A 22,298-nucleotide genomic window follows, 5' to 3' on the forward strand; every position below is an offset into this window, starting at 1 on the left:
GGGGGGGGGACACCACATGGTATGCATAGAAGTTGGGATCAATGAACTCCTCCAATACAAAAAGAAACGAGATACTGAGCTCTTACAATTGAAAGCACAATATGTTTGCCAGTATTATAAAGAATTGGTTCACATTATACAATGGGGACATCAGGAAAGATATTTAACAAATCAGTCTCATATATGGTCTTTAAAAAGGTCAAAAGTCAATATATAAACAGGTTTTTGAATAATGTTCTCGTCTAATGCCCCTGTAGTATAATGTGAACCGATTCTGTACATTTTTCTAAAATGCATTATGTATGATTACCATTGTAAGAGCTCAGTATTGCGTTTTTAATTGAGGAGCTCATTGACCAGGATTTGGATGCTTACTGGGAGATGCTGCTGTCCTGGAGAAAGTCTTCACACGTGTGCGGCTGTTTGCATGGAAACGTTTGTCCGTATGACATTTGCCTGATGAACGTGTGAGGACTGACGCGTTGAGTGAATAAAGCGAGTTTAAATAATGGACAGTGTGCTGGAATCTGGAGATTTTGATCCACTTCATGGTGCGCAAGAACTTTTTTGACATGACTTGAAGTGAATCTTTTATAGAATTTTTTTGATCTGTTGAGTAAAGAAAATGAATATACCGGTAAATCATTATTGGATTATTTAAACTTAATTTCAATATTGGTATGTATTGGTCTTTCTATATTTCATATATAACCATGGAATGACATATCAACTGATAAAACTATTCCAAAAAGCTTATTTTACATTTTCCTTCCATACTAATGGAAACGTAGCAGTGCGGTTTTCTGAATGTAATATGAAAAAACTCCAACACAATCAACCAGATTATTCTATCAGCTGTAAAATATGTTTGTATCCTTGTAACTTTTAACCTCAAATGTGATTGAGTCATCCAGCAAATCTCTCTCTTCCGTTGTACTCCATCTTAACCTGTTGAGTATTGAGCAATTTTCATCTCAAATCAAGCAACTCAGCTGTGAACTGGTTGCTGTCTGCATCCTACCGTCTCCTGTGTCCTTTCTCTGAAGCTCAAGCTGCTCTTTCCCTGATCAGCTGCTGTGTTGTTGAATAGAATCCCAACGCTCCGTCTCTCAAGCAGAGCAGACGGTAGAGCAGTGAGGGCAGTTCCACAGCAGGGGAGTTTTAAACCTCTCCCTAAAATCTCTCTGGCAGGCGAAGTCAAAAGAAAGACTGGAATAAATACATGAAGATGCATACATGCAATGGTGTCGAAAAAGAAGAAGAAGCTAATCCCAGGGCGTTTCACGCTCTGGCTTCAGAAGTTGTCATGTGTTGGACAGCTCGGGTCCTCAGAGTCTGTCTGACAAGACCAACGCCTTTAACTGACGTGTGGACGCATGGCGCTGAATACACTAGGGACTCAAACACACACACACGTCTTTTAAAAAAACGGCGATCAGTATCTGTTGATGCACTTCTCTAATCCAATTACTTTTGTTAACGGACTGCAAAAAAAAAAGAGAGAAGAAGAAGCAAGACGCAGACCAAAAAAAGAAAAGGCTCTTTCCTTGTCTCTTTATATATGATATAAAACATACAGACAGGAGATGCATTCTCATTGAGCACCTGTAGAAAAAACTAACTCAACTGAAAGACAAAAAATCACTTCAGTTCAACCCTGTGGCTACTTCAAATCACAACAACAGCACAGATTTTACTAGCAGCGTTTGTTAGTATACGCCGTCCTCGAATGTCGTTGTCCATGATTGTCAATTAAGGTATTTTCCATTAAGCCATTCAGGAGTCGGGAGATATATGCTGTGCCTATCAAACAAGATAAGGGAAGAATATGAACACATACGGGCTCAATTGTCTGAAATAAAATATTGCTCAGGGTTTTTTTTCTGAAATGTTGTTTTTTTATAGCACAACGTGGTTTGATTCTGCATCGATTAAAAAGGCAGAGAGGAGACGCACTCCGTCTAATGTGTTCACTCGGTGAGCAAAGCGCACACGTGACTGTTGTATCTCAAAAGCTGAATGCGTTCAAAGTAGTCGTCGGTCAGGAAGTTCCTCTGCGAGGTGACCAGGTTGCCTTTCTGACTGAAGAGGCGCTGGACGGGGGCCGTGGACGGCAGCGTGGTGTTGTATTTGAGGAAGAGCTGCTTCATCCTGGGGAAGTCCTGAAGGCACTCGAGGCTCTTCCCTGTTCCTTCGACGTACTTGCGGATCTCCTCCATCACCCCCCGCTGCTGGATCTGAATGGCGGGCTTCACAGACCCGTAGCTGAAGAAGTCGTCTTCCGACTCGATGGTCGACACGTTCCGGCTGGTGTTGGCCTCGGCGATGTCCCCGGGATCTATCTGGGAGGCCTCTGTGGCCAGCAGGGAGCACATCTCCTCCCGGTCGGAGGCGGCCATCCACAACAGGCGAAACTGCGGCGTCGTCGCCGTCGCAATTTTCGCCTCCGTGCTGGCGAACAGCTCCTGGAACCGCACGTCGATGGCCACCACGATGGCGGCGATGACGTCGCCGAAGTAAGTCGCCGAGTCCTTCTGCTCGTTCAGCTTGTTCTTCAGACTGAGCACGGTCGGGATGACCAGCCCCAGGTAGCACTTCTGCTCCGCTTGGAAAAGTTCAAGTGCAAAAGCGAGCGGGTGGAACACGGTCACGTATTCTTTGAGGAAGGCCATCTCCTCCGGCTGCAGGCGCAGGACCTCCAGGCGGGCGCACAGCTCCGTCAGCTCCCGCTCGGTGAGCGAGACGATCTTCTGCACGGCGCAGTACTCCACGTTCCAGCGTATGACGGCGGGCACGACCAGGGCCATCTTTCCGATCTCCTCCGCCGCGTCCATGCCCACCTGTAGGTGGTGGCATTTGCTCCACAGGGAGTACACCTTGGCCATCGTGCTGTAGTGCAGCTGGCACATGGGCCCCTGTGACACGGCCTGCCAGAAGTCCTCCGTGACGATGAGCTCCAGAGTGTGCGACGCGCAGCGCTGCACGGTGGGCAGGAACAGGAGCATGTCCTGCTCCGGCTCGCCCTCCAGCACGGCGCTCACGTTCTCATAGAAGCCGATGTCGTCGTCGCTCTCCGGGCTGTCCACGGCGAACTCCTTGAACACGCTGATGAAGGGGCTGCCGTTGTCCGTGACCGTGGTCTGAACTTTGCTCTCGATGTTGTACGCCACGTGGATGTCGTGTATGCGCCCGGCGATGGTGTCGTGCGTGATTCGGCCCTGCAGCCGGGCGAACCCCAGGGCGGCGGACTTCCTCTCCAGAGAATGCCTGTCGATCCAGTGGCAGGTCATCCCGAAGAAGCTTCTGTTGTTGGCCGTCCAGATGTCGGCCGTGGTGCACACGTACTGGATGCTGCTGAGCTTGGCCATCAGCTCCTCCCGCATCCTGGAGAAACCCTGGTCCACCTTTGTAAACAATGTCACCCTGTCCATGGACTTCAGCCCCTCAGTTAAGCCCGAAACCAGCTTCCTGAAGCCAGGCTGCTCGAGCACGTAAAACGACTGGCAATCCTCCACGATGAAGTTGAAAATCAGCTCGTCGATCTTCGCTTGGGTCATGCACTTGGAGATGATTTCCGCTTTAAGCTTTTTGAGTTGGCAGTGCCGGCTCTCCTCGCCGTTGTGCTCTTCTTTCTTCCTCCCCCTCTTGACATCGGGCCTGGCTTCACAGCCCAAGTGGGTTCTCTGCAGGACGAAACGCCCACAAGGGGCTCATGTTAGTTTGTTGGAGGTGTGCCATTTGTATGTTCTCAGTTTCCATTAGTTTATAAACTTAACATGCAAAGAAAAAAACAACAACTCAAAATGCCACTTGTGAAATTATTGCTTCTTTTTTTTTTCCAGTGAAGGAGAAAAATAATGAGCCTCCAGCGCCACGAGTCGGTAATCAACACGCTCTACAATGTAACGTTATTTATCACGAGGTATTCATTCATTGGATCTTTTAAACGTGAACCCGACGGCTGCGGGATGTCATTACAGGGGGATCAACGAGTGTTACTTACGTCTAAATGCTTCTTTAGGTTTGACGTGGAGGTTTTCGACGTGGAGAGCAGGTTAACCCTCGGCAGACACAGATTACACTGGACGATGATATTTTTCCCTTGATCTGCCTTGTACGTGAAATGGTGGCGATAACGCCAAGTATGCATGGCCGATTTGGTCTCGCCGCTGCCTTCGTGGTGATCAACATCCATTTCGGACATTATCTCCGCCGTTATCGACGTCTTGAAATATAATAAAAGTATCGTAATCCAATTTAGTAATCGTGATTACACGTAAAGTAACGATGGCGGTAGAGAAATCCTCATGAAAAGGGGCAGGCCTTTGTTCAGATGTGGCCCAGTAAGCGAACGAGGAGCGGACACCGACGTCACTGCTCGTTTTCGCACATGCGCGTTGAGAGTCCGTGATAGCCGATTGAGAGAATGGCCACGGTGAGGAGCGAGGCGCATGCGTCGTACACACACGTGCGAGCTCGCCATGACGTCACGGTCCTCTCCTTGTGACTTTTACTCACATTCGCTGGAAATACTTTTACCAGCGTTTCCTTTTTCTCAGGCGCTGCTGCGAGTTTGGCGCCACCTTCAGGGCAGCGGAAGTCACAACGTTTTAATTGAGACATTGAATTAAAAGCCATGCTGTCAGGTTTTATTCAATAGAGAAAATACAAACAGAATGTAAATGACCATTTGAGGAGCAAGCACAACAAAAAAAAACAGCCATAGAAGGAAAAAGATAAGTAGGCAGAAACAAAGAAATAGGTATCAAATTAACATTACTTTTCATTATATATCACAGTTGTATTAATTTTGAAATACATAAAAAGCTAAAACTGTTGGGCTGCATATTGTCCAGCTGGTTTAACAGGCTTATTCTTTCACTAAATGGAAACATTGCAGCTGACAGTCCTCTTATATTATAAATATCATTATAGCATTTAAAGTCCCCCTCTATTCAACACTGTGCTCCTCTGATTGCTTCTTCACTTTGATGATTTGCTGTGCATAATAATGTATGTGCAGAGCTTTACACTATAATGGTGTTTTCACATTCATCCGTTGAAGGGCAAAGGTTTATTTGTCTGAGTCTAACATGTGGACAGATGAGCGCGATCTTGTGACATCACAGCTGGTCCATATGTAGCATACATATGTGTACTTGAACACACTGAGAATGGACTTTACAGAGAAGTAGGTCTTGTGTCTATTTAGTAAAACATGTTTGTGTTTTTCAATGCGGCAGAAGCAGTAGATGCAATTTTAAGAATCTTTAACACGATAATTGAACATTGTTGCAGAAAATAACACACAAACTTTTAGTCTAAGTAGAGTATTTTCATATGTTTTAAAATATGTCTGGAAGGGATCTTTAAAGATTATAACTACTTGTGGTGCTCATTCATTCATTCATGTGGGGTCTTGGCTCTAAAAGGGCACAAACCCAAAGGAATTAAAACAAGAGAGACAGATACTCTAATAGAAGAACAAACAGCTTCACACACAAGCAGACCTTTCTTAACCTCATACCACTCTTTGTTCCTGCTCAGACTTCTTTATTGTAGGGCCTCTCAGGTGTCCTGGTTTGACTTGTGAAAGCTGTTCTTTCTCCTGCTGGTCACATTTCCACAGAAACCAGACTGGCAATCATCAAAAGAGGCTTACCAGTCAAAACTATCCAAGAAAGTGTTTCCCCACTGGTTGAAAACCTTCCATCTGGCCCAGAGATGCATATAGCATGTCTTTAATCCGGTTGGCATGAATGGTGTTTCTTTTTGCATGTTTAGTAAACCAATTTGTCCGCTGTATATGTTCAAAGTCAGAAGCAGGGGAGAGAAGAGTTTGTGTGAAACAATGGAGATTTTTTATTCTCATGCTTTATATTTTCCTCATTAGTGATTTTTTTCCCCCTTTAACATTTTATGCCACATTATTCACTTCACTTTATTTCATTTTGCTTTAGTGGGACACACATTGCCATTCACACCTTACCTTTTCATCTAATCTATCACTTTTTACTTTCAGCATCCTCTCCTGGTATGATCTTGGGAAATCAGATGATCCTGAGTGATGTACAGTGTGCTGTGTGATAACGCCAGCTTACCAAACATCTAATTGCTTTTTTTTAATGCTCTGTTCCACAGGGGGTTGGCTGTTTGGCGTTAGTGCACCACAGAGAAGGACCGGTGTGTCCAAACCTCTCAGTATTTCTCTCTCCAACCCCCATCCTCATCCACGTGGCAGCTTTGGTAATAGCTTCTGAATTCAGTAGAGAGTTTCCAAATGTCTCAATTGAGAGACAAATTGTTTGGCTAATTAATATTCCCCTAAATATTCCACATGTTTTAAATGCATTAGCGATTACAATTTTCGTTTCTTTCTTCAATCAACAGCACCTCCATTGGTTAGATTTGGAGAGGGTGGGGTCTCAATTTAGAGCCACTGACGTATAGTTCTCTCGGATTTTAACAGAGGCGCTGTCTGTGTAGGAACAGAGAAAAGAGTTTTGAGAAAATAAAGGGGGAAAACAGAAGACTGAAGTGGTGAGGAGGTTTGGAGTGCTCTTAATTGGTACACGATGTTGCGCTCGTGCTGTCCTGCTCGCTTCAAACCTGTGTGGAGCTTCTGGAGTGGGCACAACTGGTGTTCTCTCACAGTCACAGCTGCAACCAGTTGGTTTTGAGCATCAGGTGAGCGTTTCAGAAAAATATTCTTCTTTTTCTGGGCTCCACTTTTCTTTTGCCGAGGAGCAGAGAGAGTGGGCGCGCCCCAAAACCTAAAAGTATGACCAAAGCATCCGCGCCCTGACGCGCTCCGGTGAGCGCATGTTGGACCGGTGAGAGTGTGGACGAGCATGAAGCGCCATGGGTTGGTGTGACCGCGGGGTTCAAACGCTGCTGGCCACCGTGGGGGCTTTTGCTGCCTTCAGCCTGATGACCATCGCCATCGGCACGGACTACTGGCTCTATTCTCGGGCGTACATCTGCAACAGCACCAATGCCACCTCAGACGATACCCAGTCTCAGCCCAAAACCAAGAAGGGCGATCTCACCCACTCTGGGCTGTGGAGAATCTGCTGTATTGAAGGTAAGCCCGCTCCCACCGTGGCTCTGCGTGGCAATTTAACATAGACTGCAAGGTTCCCTCTTCTTTTCGTACAAATAGTTTGACTTTTCTCTTCTTTTTTTTTAGGATGAGGAGTATTTTATTGCTCAGTGCGCACAAAAGGACGCACTCCCTTTACGCACGCCAAATGTCTCAATCGGACAAGAAAATAACCATACATTTGGAACAACTTTCAGAGGTTATAGGTCAGATGGAGAAAGCGTCGATACGCACACTTTGTGGATATTAACACTAATGAAGTAACAGATAAACAAAGATAAACGCTCAACTCCAACTCTCCGCCAACTGTTACATCGCATTGTTCAAGCATTGGCCCACACAATACGGCTGTGTTACAGTCTGCGATGCGTTGCCAAGCCGGCGCGTCTGAGCCCATTCACCTTAATGCCAGGAAATGTGCGCGCGGTTCGTCTACTTTCATTCATGTCTTTGTATCCGATGCTGTTGCTTGGCAACTTCCCTGAAATTGCTATGGAAACATGCCCGATGATTTAAAAATAGATGACTCTGAGTTCACGTCATGTCCAAGCAAATATAAAATAAAAATAGTTATAGAGCTTGAGGTAAACATTTTCATTTCATATTTTCTTCCCTTTGAAAAGTGTTTTTCAACCATTTTACGCATTTGCTGTTTGAAGGTGCGCTGACAGTGACGTCTCACTTACTTCAGAGGCAGACAGACACTCCTCCATTGACCAATTCCTGCCGGCCACCCCTTGACTTCTCGCCTCAGCTATCAATGAGTTAGACGATGCGACTGGATGGCTTTCTTCATGGCATGACGCGCAGATTGATGGAAACAGATTTTTCCAATAAATTAGAGCGAAAAAATACGACTCACATATCTTCAAAATTGGTTTAGAGATGTTTTGAAAATACAGCAAAACCGACGAAATGTAGCAAACCTTCAAATGCCCTGTTGATATATAGTCTTACAGCCTAATACAGCCCGAAACCTATTTTGTTGTATATAGATCGTGCATGCCAATAAGTGGCTGTCATGTGAAACTATCTAAAAACATGATTTTATCCTTAGTTATCTACAGAATACAGAAGGCATTTGGACACATCTCAGGCAGACACTTTATTAAAGATACAGAGAAATGTACATAAATGCAGGAGGAGGTGTCCTCCCTAAACGCAGCACATTGTGCTCCAGCGGAGCTGCTATGAAACGTGACACACAGCTTTGTTGTCAGTTCTGGAGCAATATTGCCTTCAACACCTTCTCTCAACAGAAGGGAACAAAAACGTTTTTTTTATTTTTTTTATGGATCTTCTGTTGACTGTATTGTCTTTTGTGTGGATATAGTTCTTCTTCTTCTTATTATTATTATTATTATTATTATTGATGCCTAGACTTTTAATCATTTTAAAAAGGTATCTAAATCTGTTTTGTTTCTTAATACTCCAAAAGCTACTGAATATATTTCACTTTGTCCCACATGAAGAAAAATACAATTTTACCTGACACTAGATACTTCATTTCCCTTTGTAAAAATCGGTTTAAATGTCAGGTGCCTTTCAATATTTGCAGTTGATTCTGTGGATTAGCTCGTCTTCATTCCTTTTTTTAAGGCTTAATGTCATAAGAGCCCACATACAGGGAGCAGTCATCAATGATTAAACTGTTTCTGCTTGTCCTGTGGTGAAGATGGACGCTTTAGACTCATGTGAAGCACATCCCGGTGTGTTATGACACTTGCAATTTACTGAGAGTCATGCTTAGCTGGGCGCCTGTCTTTGATGTGGACAGACTGGAGTGTAAAATATACAAATATATATATACACACACACACATACATACATCCTCTGACTAAGACCCCAAGAAATGAAAATACATTTCAAATGCCAGCCAACGATTATGTGAGGCATGATTTCCCATCAGTGCTTTGAAGTAAATAATGACAGTGGATTAATGACACTAGAGACTGAGCAGATGTTAATGAGGTTCAGACTTCTTTTTGAGTTCTTAATTTGCACAATCAAAGGCCAGCCTATCATACCAGTCTCTCCACTGCTGGACGGTGGCTCTGTTGTCATGGAGACTCGTAAGTATAGTGGAGAAAACACCCCCCCCCCCCCCCCCCCCCCCCCCCCCCCCTCCACACACACACACACACACACACACACACACACACACACACACACACACACACACATGCACCCCTCCGGTCATAATGACAAACACACTGGGTTATTGACGGGGACGGCTCTGTGTGTATCACAGCTACTGGGGAAAACATCACCACGTTTGTCTGAACAGATCGCGGCGACAACATGTCTTTCTCTCAGCGACAGCATGTTGCTGTAACACACACACACACACACACACACACACACACACACACACACACACACACACACAGACACACACACAGCAGCCGCTTGGCAGAACCCTATAATGAACGTGCTGTAGTGTTCTAGTCGTCCTGCTCAACAGGCGTCACCTCCTCTCCCGAGGGCCTGCATGACATTTAAGGAGCAGGCAGGAATATATTGCATGAGGCTTCTTTGCCGTGAGGTCAGCGCTACCCTCATTTATGCAATTCTAAACAGCTCTTTGGTTTTTTTTCCCTGCTGTGTTTGTTTGCCCACATAAATGTTGTGAGGCCAGCACTGAGTGCGCCTGATTTGCATTAGAATCTGTAATGCATCAGAGGCTGGTCCTTATGCGTGACTTGAGTAAATAAAACCAGTTCTGAGGATGAGAAATAATCCAATTAGCAGGTACATGTTTACAGTAAACATCCCAGCTTGCGGTGTGTTGGTGTGAGTGGGGGTCAGTGGAAGTGTGTGTTTGAGAGGAGGGTTTTGTTTAGGCATTGTGGAGAGAGGGGTGGGGGGGGGCACTTTGTCATTCCCACTATGCTCCACAAGTCCGTAATTACCTCTGAGAAGCCAAGCGGGCGCACTAATTAGCCAGCAGGCCCCAACTTCCACCTCGTCACGCCGTCCCCCTCTCCTCTGCTCGGTGTGCGCTCTCATCTGATCTCGGTTTAGACTGACCTCCTCCCTTCTCATCACTTTTATCTGCTTCATTCTACTCTTTTGAATGAAACCTCTCAATACCCTCAAACCCCCTGCCTCTTTCTTTTATTTTTGATGCCTTTAATTTCTCTTGTCCTCTTCAATTAAGTTTGTTTGTGTCGAATGCAGCTATGTTGATAGATATCAGCAAAAGGAAAAGTTTCACATTTTGGGAGACACACTAATTCGCTCTCATACCCACAGAGAAGGTCGATGCCACTCTAAATATAAAGCTCCTACCAGCAGCCGCTTAGCTTAGCTTAGCTTAGCATAAAGACAGGAAGCAGAAGGAAACAGCTCTCCTCCATCTGCCCAAAGGTATCAACAATCTTTCATTTAACTGAGCTTTTAATTGTCCAGAAGTAGCAAGGCTTTTGTTTGTTGATTCAATATAACAACTTCTCACTCCTCATTGCTTTCAGTTGTTTCATCCGTTCACCATCCATCTCCCTCTGGGGACATTCTCTGCAAATCTAATAATAGCTTTTCCTTTTAATATCTTTGGACTATACTGGTTCTGCAGTTGGTAAAAACAACTTACAAATGGTGCCATTGTTTTGGATAAACACCTGGATTACTACCTGTTAAACTTGAAAAGGACAGGAATAAAGGAACGTATTCTCATTTAGAATAGCAATCTGAATCCCCCTTTTTAAGCATTTATTACATATGCAACAGGGATTTATTTCCTGGCACTGTTATAATACCAGAATGAGACTGGAAATAAGAAACTACAAAAATATATTTTTATACATCATATACTGCATTGTTAAGTGACACTGTTATTTTGAGACAATATTAGGTTTCAATCATATGGGAAATATACAGTACAACATAAAATGTGTTAGAGAACCTAAGCTGCTCTGTGCTGTAGATATTTTTGTCTTCTTAATCCGCTCTCAAACAATAAAATCTTATGTTAAGAATCACAGAATTATATCTAATGCAGGCCTACATTTTTATAAATGACAATCTCCCAACATAATCTGCCCTTGTGTGTTTCCCGCCTTCATCAATCTCTGCCCCGCCCTGATTGTTTTCACCCGTCCCTCGTAATCACTCTCCCGTCATGGTGTAGTCAGTCTATCTGCTCTCCTTTGTCTGTGCCCGTTAATCTTCCATGTTTACGTGATATTTCTAGCCATAAGTTCCTTGTGTTTTTCAGTGTTCATCGGTTTCTCCTTTGCCAGTTTGTTTGCATCTGTTCCAAACGCCGTTTTCCAGTGAAGACTTTTACTTTTCAAGTCGTCCTCTTTCTGCTTGTACCGGTTTGCCTCACTGTGCCGGGATTGAAATACTGGAGAGGTGATGAGCCGATAGCTGGCGGGTGGTGCAGGTGAACACAGATCCAGGTAGATGGCAGGACAGTAACCGCACGCACAAACACAAAGAGACCAACGGAGGACATGGCAGGAGAAGGAAACGCAAGCGAGCAAAACTCATGAGCAGAGCTATGTTTGAAGAAATTGCTGCCTGCTGACAGTTTAATTAACTGTCTTGTCCAACTTGTGCTGACATTTTGGAAGGGTTTTGTTTCATTACACATTGCTTTATTAGTCCATCCTGGCATTCTCTGGTCCCAAAGTAATAAATGCACGCGTCACTAAGACTTTGTGACTTGTGCGTGTATTTGATATCAAGCCCTAATAGCAGTGCTCTTATCCGTTTACAGCTTTAAGAAATCCCACCTGCTGTAAACCTCAGAGCGCTTTCCCTCGTCAGTTTTTACACTCTGCGTCAATGAGCAAAAGAACAAAGCACAACATGGTACGTGCTGCACATTTTTTCCCTCTTGTTCTGTTATGTGGAGCGTTACTGAAAGTATCATCAACAATAAGCTCCGCAGTTCAGTTGAAAGTTGTCACTTTTGATTGGCTTATTCATCAAGCTCTTTACAGAGCTACTGAAGTGTGAAAACTGGAAAGTGGAGGCATGTGGCCACATGGACCTCGTTGTCCTGATACACTGCACTGGAGACACCAGAGTCAAGTGTTGGACTCCATCAGACAATGCTACTGGTGTATTCCGCTGAGGCAGCTCCCTTATTGGCTCAGCAGCGTTAATTCAAAAATAATGAAGACGTACATCATCCTGTTGCCAGCGGCGCCACAGCTGCTCCCACTACAGTGTGTTTGTATGTACGTCTCTTATTTGGAGGGTATCAAAATACAATGATGACGTCAGAAGCATCCTTGGAGATTGTTTATGTAAATGGACTTATCAAAGGCTAACGGGTTGCCATGGAGAAGAGGAGGAAATGCTCAGCATGGGGCTTTTTAACTCCAGTCAGGCCCAGGGAACCCATTATTTCCCATGTAATGTGTTGACTGTGTAAGATTGATTCTCAATTTGTTACAACACAATCACCTTGTAACATCCCCCAAATTTGTGGATAAGCACGTTTGGTGTAAATCAGAGGACCAGCTGTGTGTCTGTCTGGCAAACCTTGGTCTCTACTTGTCCTTTCAGTTTCACACCCTTTGCACGTCACAAATGTCGTCCGACCTTTACTGCACAACATTTTGAAACACCTTTTGCCCTTTATCGCTCTCACTGGTTCCGTTGATTCCCGGTTCTGACTGAGTCCTCTTTAATGTGGCCTCCTATCTTTAATTCATCCCCATCATTCCTCTGCTCCCTTGCGCTTTTGTTGTTTCATTTCCTTGTACCTTCTTCCCGCATTTAATCTCCGCTTCCTCCCTCCTCCTTCCCTCCCAGCTCGTCAGTATTCAGACTTTATTTCATTTCATGAAGCGTCCAGCTTACAGCCTGAACACACGCACACGCACACGCACACGCACACACACACACACACACACACACACACACACACACACACACACACACAATTCCAAAAGGTACATTGAGCTGATAACTGTCACTCATAAATCACTCGCCTCCAGGGCTCTGCTGATAATCAGATTACCAATCAGTTGAAGTATTGTATTCTATTTCTTCCATTCTCCATCTCACACACACACACACACACACACACACACACACACACACACACACTCAGGAGACAAGACAGAGGCGTCAGACTGGCTAGGGTCTGGACTGGGAGCAGAGGAGGAAGATATTGTGTACAAGTCAAAATGAATAGCTTTCTGTGTTCACGGTGAAAGATGTGTTTTTCTGCGTTCACATATAAAATCAGCTACAAGCTCTGGTGCTGCAGCTGATTGAGTGTTTACTCAGCAATTAACAGAACAGCCAAGGTGTCTGTGTTTTTAATAACTTCACAGTTCTTGATCTAACCACAAGAGCTAGATGTGTGGCACAAAGTCTCACATCGCTGCTTAAAATACCATAGCTTTCTTTTTTTCCCCCATGAGCCACTAGACACAGAAACTTGTGCTCCATTTCCACCGACTGATTTGATGCTAATTAATTTGATGTCCCTTATTAAGCAGCAGACCTAGTTAATGGAAGCAAGCGTGCCCTTAAAAGCTGGGGCGCAGACGATGAAGGCTGTTGACCCTTGGGCACCTGGGAAATGGACTTGACAGGTATCTGTTGGCTACCAGCACAGTCACTTAATGGGATGGTTGACTTTTATACGTTGGTAGGTCAGCTTTAATCTCTGCTGCCTGTTAGAGATGAAAGAGGACTTTGTATGTTTGACGTGTGATAAGAAAAAGGTAATTGCTTACAGAGAAAGGCAAAGCTTAATAACCGAGGTTCAGCCTATCGACTGTTCGCTAAACTCCTCGATCTTTCTGCCAAACAGTGATTGTCCAGCATGGATTTCTTCTCATGAGGAGAGAGACACTTTGCATTTAAAGAGTTTTGAGGGTGGTTTCCTCTTTTCTTTTCTTCTCCCACTTCTAATTATATGACGGCAATACAAGAGCAATGCTGTTTCTTTGTTTACGTGCCTGTTAGCACGAGATCACAAATGTATCCGTTAAGTGCAAATTATGTCAATACGAGTCAGCTGGCAAAAACAGTAAGCATGCAGGGAGACGCAGTTTTAAATGAACTCATGCAGTTAGCATTAGCTTAATTAGCAGGCTAGCTACAGCTGATCAATCTGCCAGAGACAGTTGTCATTTAAGGAGGGAAGCCTGCTTTTTTCCACTTTTATCTTGTTGCTTAAAAAGTTAGCATCGCAAAGGCATAGCAACAGTAACTATAGTGAATGGTCACTTGCTATTCCCTACTCTGGGATGCAGACGATTGCAAAGATAAGCACACGAAAACATAGATAAACTACTGTTAAGATATGTAAATTATGCCCACATTTTATTCTGTGGGTGCAGTTTGCAGGATAACCGAAGTGGTGAGGTCATTCACAGCCCAAACGGGGAAAGAGCCAAAGAGCTCCAAGCATTACCACCACTGCACTGAACACATCCATTAACCGAACCCCCCTCCCCAACCTCTCTCTCTCTCTCTCTCTCTCTCTCTCTCTCTCTCTCTCTCTCTCTCTCTCTCTCTCTCTTTCTCTTTCTCTCTCTCTCTCTCTCTCTCTCTCTCTCTCTAGACAAGGTGTTTGTAATCCTGCACAATTACAGCTACATGCGCCCCTCACCCTCCTCTCTCTCTGTTCTCCCGTTCTAGCTCACCTCGGCACTAAGAGCTTCCATCACGCGGTCTATTGTTGTTCAAATTGGCTTCTTGTTCCTCCCGCCACTCAACCATTCACCTGAGCTGGATTTGGACACGCGCCACCAGCAATCAAATCCCTCTGGGCACCGCAATCTTAATCCTGCCACCGTATAACAAACACTGATCCCTGAAACACGTAACCCCTCCTCACGTTGGCTTTCCTCCTACAATATGTGTGCATTGAGCTGCGATCTTCAGCTTGCGGGATTCACGGCAGACAGCTGGAGCTATAAACAACAATGCAGGTCTGACCACCAGTGTACCTTTAAAAACTGAAAATACTTTTCATTTATGGTTGGAGGGGAAAACCATGGAGAGGTGAATGAGTCTAACCAAGATATGTGTCATTCATGTGCTACATTTATGAATCCAGTTTGTTCTATTCAACAAAAGCTATAGGGAAGAGTCTGTACAATGGTTTTAGAACAAAGTGCTTATCAAAAAAACAAAGAGCAAGCAATGTCTTTACTGTGTGTTTAAGCTGTCATATTAACAGTATTATAGCGCTTGCCTGCCTGTGGTATTCATGCTGACAGTTGCCTGAACAGAGGACAAAGTTAAGTTAAAGTAATCTGTTTCCTTTTCCACGCCCTGCTGCTCCCGTTGTCTCTTCTTTCTAAAGAAGCAGCACGGTTGAGACATGAAAAATAACCAGAAGGGACAGAGCTTTTGCAACCTGGGCCCCGAGGCTCTGGAACGACCTGCCCGAGGAAATAAGGCCGTCTGAGTCTGAGTTTGGTATTATTATTTATTTTTTCTCTCTTTGAAGCACTTTATACTTTGCTTTGATAAGTGCTCTATCAATTAATATAATTATAATTTTTTTTTTCTGAATGATTTTTCAGTCCTTCCTCTTTCATCAGAGACAAGAACATGGAAGCGTCTTACTCCAGTAGACAGAGTTTAACAAATTCAGGTTGTGTGGAGGAGAGCATCTGTGGCTCTGACTCTGGTCCCCACACATCCTTTAACCAACCGAAACCAACTGGAGTTTAATGAATTCACATCAAAAGTCAAACCCCTCAGCATCCAATAAATCTTAGTTTAACTTCAGCTTGCCTCAAAAGGAAATAAATTCCTATATTCTAGATCCTATTTGTTATCTGAACAGTCCTCCTAAACATCACATACTGTATATCAGTATGCGATGTTATAGCACCTTATAGCACCTTGGGGACTGAAATTCATCGTTCACTTTCTCTTTTCTGTCTTGCAGGCATCAATCAAGGCAGCTGTTACAGAATCAACCATTTCCCTGATGACAACGACTACGACACAGACAGCTCTGAATACCTGCTCCGTAAGCTCCCCACTGGTCCTCTTTGTCTCGCCTTTATCTTTCCTTTATTTTTGAGGGCATGCAGGAAGTCCGCTGACCTTCAGCATCTTTTTTTTTGGCTTCTGAGAACAGTCTTTTATACAGAGATTGATGATATCTATTTTCTATTGTCAGTGTGGATGTCTGACTTTTCTTGCAAATGGTTTTAAAGCAGTTATAGTTTTAAATTGACCGTCACACTTTAATTAAATGTTCTTGCTAATCAATTAGCGCCAACCCCACAATAGATATGGAGCTGAAACAAAAGAAGGAGCTCATTATTATTTCCTTACTAAGAATAAAAAAACATACAATACCATTTGCAGCGCAAGCACCCTATATTATTATTATTATTTTTCTAAATTACTTTGAGTGATGCTGGTGCAGGATCAGCAGCTTATTTGCATTTTCATTTTCATTTTTACATGAAGCATATTGTGAGCTCTGCTCACCACAAGATAAACTTGTTTCCACTGAACTGTGGTGACGGGGACATAAAATCCTTGTCAAAACACATTCTGCTGCTTGTGAAATTTCAAGGTATTTTTCAGCGAGAGCCGATTAAAAATGACAATGACAAAGCTCCTACATAGATTGTGATTAGTTTGGGATATTCAATTAGTAAAAGACCTTCATTTAAAGCAATGTCTAATATGTGGAGAAGAACAAAGACGACTTATCAGACATTTGGACAAAAAAGTCAAAATTTCAAAGGAGGGCTTAACAAAAGACTTTACAATTGAGTAAGCTCATTCATCCTTGGAAACTTGTAAAATGACACAGTGATTCATTTCTGCGGAGGTGATAGTCAGTGAGAGCTGTTGCTACATCCTCCAGCCGATTAGCAAAGCTTTGTCACAAGTTAAAGCCACAAAGTATAAATGATGAAGGAGTTATCCAAAGGAGGAGGTGGGGCTGGATAGATGAGGGCTCCACAAAAGGAACATTCAGAGAGAGATTTTTCTTTTTAAAAACTGTAAATAAATTCTCAACTTCCACAATTTATTTTCCTGTCAATCTATTTATTTGATTCATTAATTTGTATTCATCTTTTATTCACTGGTCTCTTTATTGTCCTATTAAATATTGGTTAATGAATTGTGTTAAAACCATTTAACCCAGTTATTTATCATGTCACGTCCTTCCTCCTCCGTCCCTGCAGGTATAGTTCGTGCCTCCAGCGTGTTCCCCATCCTCAGCACCGTCCTGTTGATGCTTGGTGGGCTGTGTATCGGGGTGGGCCGAGTCTACAGCAAGACCAACAACGTCCTCCTCAGCGCCGGCATCCTCTTTGTAGCTGCAGGTGAGCTGGAGGATTACACTTGTCTGCCGTGCTCACAGTGAGGCGCAATCATTGAAGAGCTGCGGGTTTCATAATGAAGAAAGGCAGCTTGATGTGGCACCATGTGATCCCATAATGTACTCCATCAAAGGCAATGCAATCATGCAGATGAACTTCATTCCCCACTGATAAAGGTCAGGATCTCCATTCATCACACACAAGTGATGAGGACCCATGTTATTAAGGGTCCTGGTGGTGATGAGAGCTCCATCATTGTTAGCGGTAAAGTCATAGATGATTGGTCGTAACGTTTTAAGTTTTGTCCTCACTATTTCCATCCACGCCATCCCTTCTCCCTGTTTCCATTTATTGTTTCTGTTTCTCAGGTCTGAGCAACATAATTGGCATCATCGTCTACATCTCCAGCAATGCAGGGGACCCTAGTGATAAACACGACGACAGGAAGTACACTTACTCCTACGGCTGGTCATTCTACTTTGGCGCCCTCTCCTTCATCGTGGCCGAAACGGTCGCTGTCCTCGCCATCAACATCTACATCGAGAAAAACAAGGAAGTTCGCTGGAAGGCGCGGCGCGAGTTCATCCGTTCGCTCTCTTCCTCCTCCCCGTACTCAAGGATACCCAGCTTCCGGTACCGCCGACGGACATCGCAAGCCAGCTCTCACTCGACGGAGGCGTCACGGGAGAACTCGCTGGTGGCCGGTCTGAAGGGGGGGCCGTCGTCTAGTGGGGCCCTGGACCAGCTGTCCATGTACGCCCTGGCGAGGGACAGTGTGACGGACAACACGTACAGCCCCGAACACGAAGCGGCTGCCGAGTTCCTCCAGGTCCATAACTGTTTCCCCAATGATTTAAAGGACGGGGTGAATCGCAGGACCACGCCAGTGTGAGAGGCACGTGAGAGGTTCACCTGGAAGCAGAGGAACACGAAATGATGAGAGATCAACGGGCTCATGTGTTGGAGCCCGGGTGCTTGTGATAGCCATCTTAGAGGCACAGTTTTTTTGGAGAGATTGTCCTTTTTGAAAGGACCTGAAAGGAGAAGAGAGGACACTCAGCTGGACGGAAGATGAGCCAATTAACATAACCTGAGAACCATTTATCTGCTTTGAGAGATCATCGAAGCAGAATAGAGTTTCATTGTCTGTGCTGTAGCTGATTCAAACCCTTGTTTGTGTAAAGGTCACTAAACATTGTGGGTGGGACTGGGACATGTTGAGATGTGCCAATCAGCTGTAATCTACCTGTAAATTATTCAAGAAGGTGCTAAATGAAATGTACTCTTTAACTTGAAAGTGTTCCATTTGTTTGTATATAAATTGTGGATCCTTCTCCAAAGTTTGTGTCCTCATAACCAGTCTGGTCTTGCCTTATACTCTAATCAAATGTTTGAAAGAGACAACATGGTCTCTCTCTCTCTCTCTCCTGTAGAGTAATGTATGGCCTTTTCAACAAACTACACTTATAAAGAGTGTGGTTTGGGAGTCATTGTCTTCACAAATGGTTGACTCACTGAGTTGTAATGTAGTGATCGTTTAGTATTTGAGCCTTTTGTACAAATCGACCGTCTAATCCTCCAAACCATATGAAATGTTTTGTCTCCCTCGCCGTCTCTTCCTTATTCTTCTCTTGACATTTGTCAGTCGAAACAAAATGTCTGTTTTGTTGGCGGAGCACCTCCGTTCAATGGCCCCTTTTTCTTCACTTCCATATCAGTCGGCCGTCCTTCCATCGCAGCCCACCTGATTGATGTGACAGTTGTGCGTGTCCCTGTCACCAGAGACGGGCAGCTGACCAAAAGGGGGTGCTCAGAACTGTGAAAACGGCACAGGTCAGGACTTCCTTTTGCTCTGAAAAGAAAACATCCATAGGGTTCAATGGATAAGGATCAGAGCCAGGCGAAGAATGTTGGTGTGTCACATGTCCATCTGGCTGTCTTTCCTCCCTCTCATGTTGAACAGAGGACCCAGACAGAGGCAGAAGGAGCTGTGTGTGTGTGTGTGTGTGTGTGTGTGTGTGTGTGTGTGTGTGTGTGTGTGTGTACTGTCGTGTGTGTGGGTGTGTCACTGCTCTTTCTTTTATTTCTCTCAGGAAATACTGTGTTGTTCTTGCCGGTTGGACACTTTTGAGGTCCTCCCCCTACTTTGTGGCAGTGCTGGGAAATGGACCAGTGATAAAGATAAACCTGGTTGAAAATTATTTGAGAAAAGAAAATGCCATTACTGTATTTATTAAATGCTGTGAGTGTTTGCTTGAGCTTGCTCCAAGAACCAGCTGGTGTGTGTGTTTGTGTGTTATTTCAGTCTTAGGGCTATTCAGTTGGTTCCGGTTTGGCAAGCGAGCTCACTCAACCACAGAGTCGTATTTGATTGTATTTAGTGTGTTTGATATCCCATTGGAGAAACCACTTCATATAATCGGCTTAGCTCATGTAAAAGAAATCCACCAATATGATCCATTCTGAGTGTAGGTCCAACACTTTTATAGTAAAAAATCAAAATGTGTTTGTTTGTGTAAAGCTGTAAAGTTGTATATAAAAGTACAATAAAAATACAAAAATAACATTGAATGTGCAACAGAGGATTCAAAGCATTTTACTGAACAATGTCTCAATAATAACGCCTTGATGCATTCTGGCATTGGTCATTGAACATATTCAGGTAAACACACTGTTTAAGGTTAATCTATTGAATGTTCTGTGAGGTGAAGTAAAGTAAATATGTGTAGGAGACAAAGCTATATTTCCATGCCATGTGTAGACACTGCTGTACTTTACTTTGTGTGCTTATTTTGATTTATGGCTTACTATTGTTGTGAAATAAGTGCATTCTCAATATTTCTTTCAAGAAATTAGCGATTAACATTTACTCATAGGCTGACTTGTACACCAAAAAACCCTAGGCACGTGTCCTAGTGTATCAAAAAGTAATTCCCTTTTCATGCTGTTTTAAGACCAAACATCACTACTGTAAAAGTATTTCATTTTCTTTTTTTTTTAAATATTGGATTTGAGAGTGCCTTTGTTTTGTTTTTAACTTCCTGTATTTCCTGCTTTTATTGTAACAATCAAAACAATCTTTTATTTCATGTGAATTAGATTGTCGCTCTCACTTTCAGTTTTTTAGTTACAACCCAAAACATACTGTACATAGACAAATAAACTACATCAGGGTTATTTTTGTTGTGCTATAGTGGTGATTTCTTTTTAACAAGGCTACAGCCATGCCAGTGGCTCTGTGACGCTGAACTGCAACATGTTGATGTTTAGCGGGTTTAATGTTAGTCCATCTTAGTTTAGCGTGTTAGCATGCGGCTACTTTGGCTACTAAACACACCTTCAAACCACAAATGTCAACCTCATGGTGGCGCTATGGGGAAAATCAGGCATCACCCTGTCACAATGGTTCATCCTCTTGGAACATTGAATGTCTGTAGAAAATTTCCTTTTAATCCATTTAATAGTTGGAAGATAAAGATATTTCAGTCACGGTGTATAACAGAACACAGATACAGATGTATCGGAATTGTACAGGATTTAAGCCAAATAAAAACCAGCCATAAGCATTCACCTCAGAGGAGCTGGATTTCTATTGAAAACCTTTGATTGCAGCTTTTCATTCAGATTTCTATGGCTGACCTTCTCTGAGTCCTGAATGCCTCTTCACTTCTGCTGCATAGGACTACATCACCGTCATCTCAGAATGAGCTATTAGCCTCTTCAGCCTCGGAGTCTCTGCGTTGTTGTGGCAAAGAAATAAATCAGTCAGCATCCTGCTGATGGCAGCCCTTTTAGATCAAAGTGTTAATAAGCCGTCACTGTTGCTCAGAAAGATGCCACCTGACCAAATGAAGCCATTTATTCATTGCCCAGCTGATCCAATCAGTTCTCAGACTGAAGCTGTCTTTTCTCAGTGTGTGTGAATATAGAAATATAGCGATTGAAGAAAAGAGCAGATGGTAGCGGGTAGAGAAATAGGACTGTTCAGCCGAGGTTAAATCCCTTTTGCCTGTTGAAAATGTTTTTACCTCTCAAGGCAGAATGAGGGCTTCTTCACCATTCAGTAATGTGTTTTTATTTGGCCAAATGCAACTAGAAACCTGCAAGAAACAGATGAATATTACCAACTGCATATTGTGGTTGCATAGCTCAAAAGCACTTCATCATATAACTGGATACAGAGCACACTCTTATCTGAAGCAAAGGAATGCTGTGACTCATATAAGAAAAAGAAAAACCACATTACCCTGTCTGATATGTGTAATTATGCTGGTGAGATTTCAATTTTGGTTGCTGTTTATCTAGCTGGGGAAATCATCTTTTGATAGTGAAATCTGATGTTGCAGTTAAACCGCTACATCAGCTCCTTGTAATTTCCACCTAATTTCATTTCTCTCCAATCTGTGCTCATTAACTCTCACTTCACTGTCATCGCCTAACCTCTGCTTCGTGTTGATCGATGGCCGCGGCTTTTGCTAGAACAGGTCAAATGAGTGAGGACGGAGTCATGTGTGGTGACTGATCCCTCTGTTTTAGGGAGGTATTTTAACATGACCCTCACAGAAATGGCCTCGGGGCAATCTAATTTAGCTTGAGTAATGTTGCCTGTCCTTAGCAAATGAATAGATAGTCAGGTCCCTCTGTGCAATCTATTCTGTTATGGGTAAAATTAGCCACCAGTTAAGGTTGTTTTTCATCCTGGAATGAAAAAAAAAAAAAAAAAAAATCAGACAGTAAAGCCAGCAGCCGTATTTGAAGTGAATCACTGCTGATTTCAGACGTGTCAATCCTGATTTCACCAGGAAATATTCTCTATGTTTCTGACATCGCTCTAACATCACTGAAAAACTTGCCTGGTGATATTTCTGGTATTGTTGTCGGAGATGTTTTTCAGTGTTTCTCATCACTGCTCCAGT

At 43.5% G+C, this 22,298-nt stretch overlaps 2 protein-coding genes across 2 annotated transcripts; one reads left to right on the forward strand and one right to left on the reverse strand.

The window, feature by feature from the left end:
• Positions 1-1,542: 1,542 nt before the first annotated feature.
• Positions 1,543-4,322, reverse strand: zbedx (zinc finger BED-type containing X). The gene is made up of 2 exons (XM_068718592.1): positions 4,004-4,322; positions 1,543-3,683 (listed from the first exon to the last, which is right to left on the reverse strand). The coding sequence occupies exons 1-2, from the start codon at positions 4,202-4,204 to the stop codon at positions 1,971-1,973; spliced, it is 1,914 nt and encodes a 637-aa protein (XP_068574693.1). The 5' UTR covers positions 4,205-4,322; the 3' UTR covers positions 1,543-1,970.
• Positions 4,323-6,460: 2,138 nt separating this feature from the next.
• Positions 6,461-20,550, forward strand: cacng4b (calcium channel, voltage-dependent, gamma subunit 4b). The gene is made up of 4 exons (XM_068719020.1): positions 6,461-7,084; positions 15,981-16,064; positions 17,245-17,385; positions 17,751-20,550. The coding sequence occupies exons 1-4, from the start codon at positions 6,862-6,864 to the stop codon at positions 18,272-18,274; spliced, it is 972 nt and encodes a 323-aa protein (XP_068575121.1). The 5' UTR covers positions 6,461-6,861; the 3' UTR covers positions 18,275-20,550.
• The last annotated feature ends 1,748 nt before the right edge of the window (positions 20,551-22,298 follow it).

This window comes from Cebidichthys violaceus, unplaced genomic scaffold (genome assembly GCF_023349555.1).
Source record: "Cebidichthys violaceus isolate CVI_PGR_0920_01 unplaced genomic scaffold, fCebVio1.0.p SCAF_23, whole genome shotgun sequence".
NCBI classification, from domain to species: Eukaryota; Metazoa; Chordata; class Actinopteri; order Perciformes; family Stichaeidae; genus Cebidichthys; species Cebidichthys violaceus.

Bases quoted from the DNA above. Each gene is read 5' to 3' on its own strand.
- zbedx (XM_068718592.1), bottom strand. From the start codon at position 4,204: ATGTCCGAAATGGATGTTGATCACCACGAAGGCAGCGGCGAGACCAAA. The intron at 3,684-4,003 runs GTAAGTAACACT...TTCGTCCTGCAG, and splicing joins ACCTAAAGAAGCATTTAGAC to AGAACCCACTTGGGCTGTGA.
- cacng4b (XM_068719020.1), top strand. From the start codon at position 6,862: ATGGGTTGGTGTGACCGCGGGGTTCAAACGCTGCTGGCCACCGTGGGG. The intron at 16,065-17,244 runs GTAAGCTCCCCA...CCGTCCCTGCAG, and splicing joins CAGCTCTGAATACCTGCTCC to GTATAGTTCGTGCCTCCAGC. The intron at 17,386-17,750 runs GTGAGCTGGAGG...TCTGTTTCTCAG, and splicing joins CATCCTCTTTGTAGCTGCAG to GTCTGAGCAACATAATTGGC.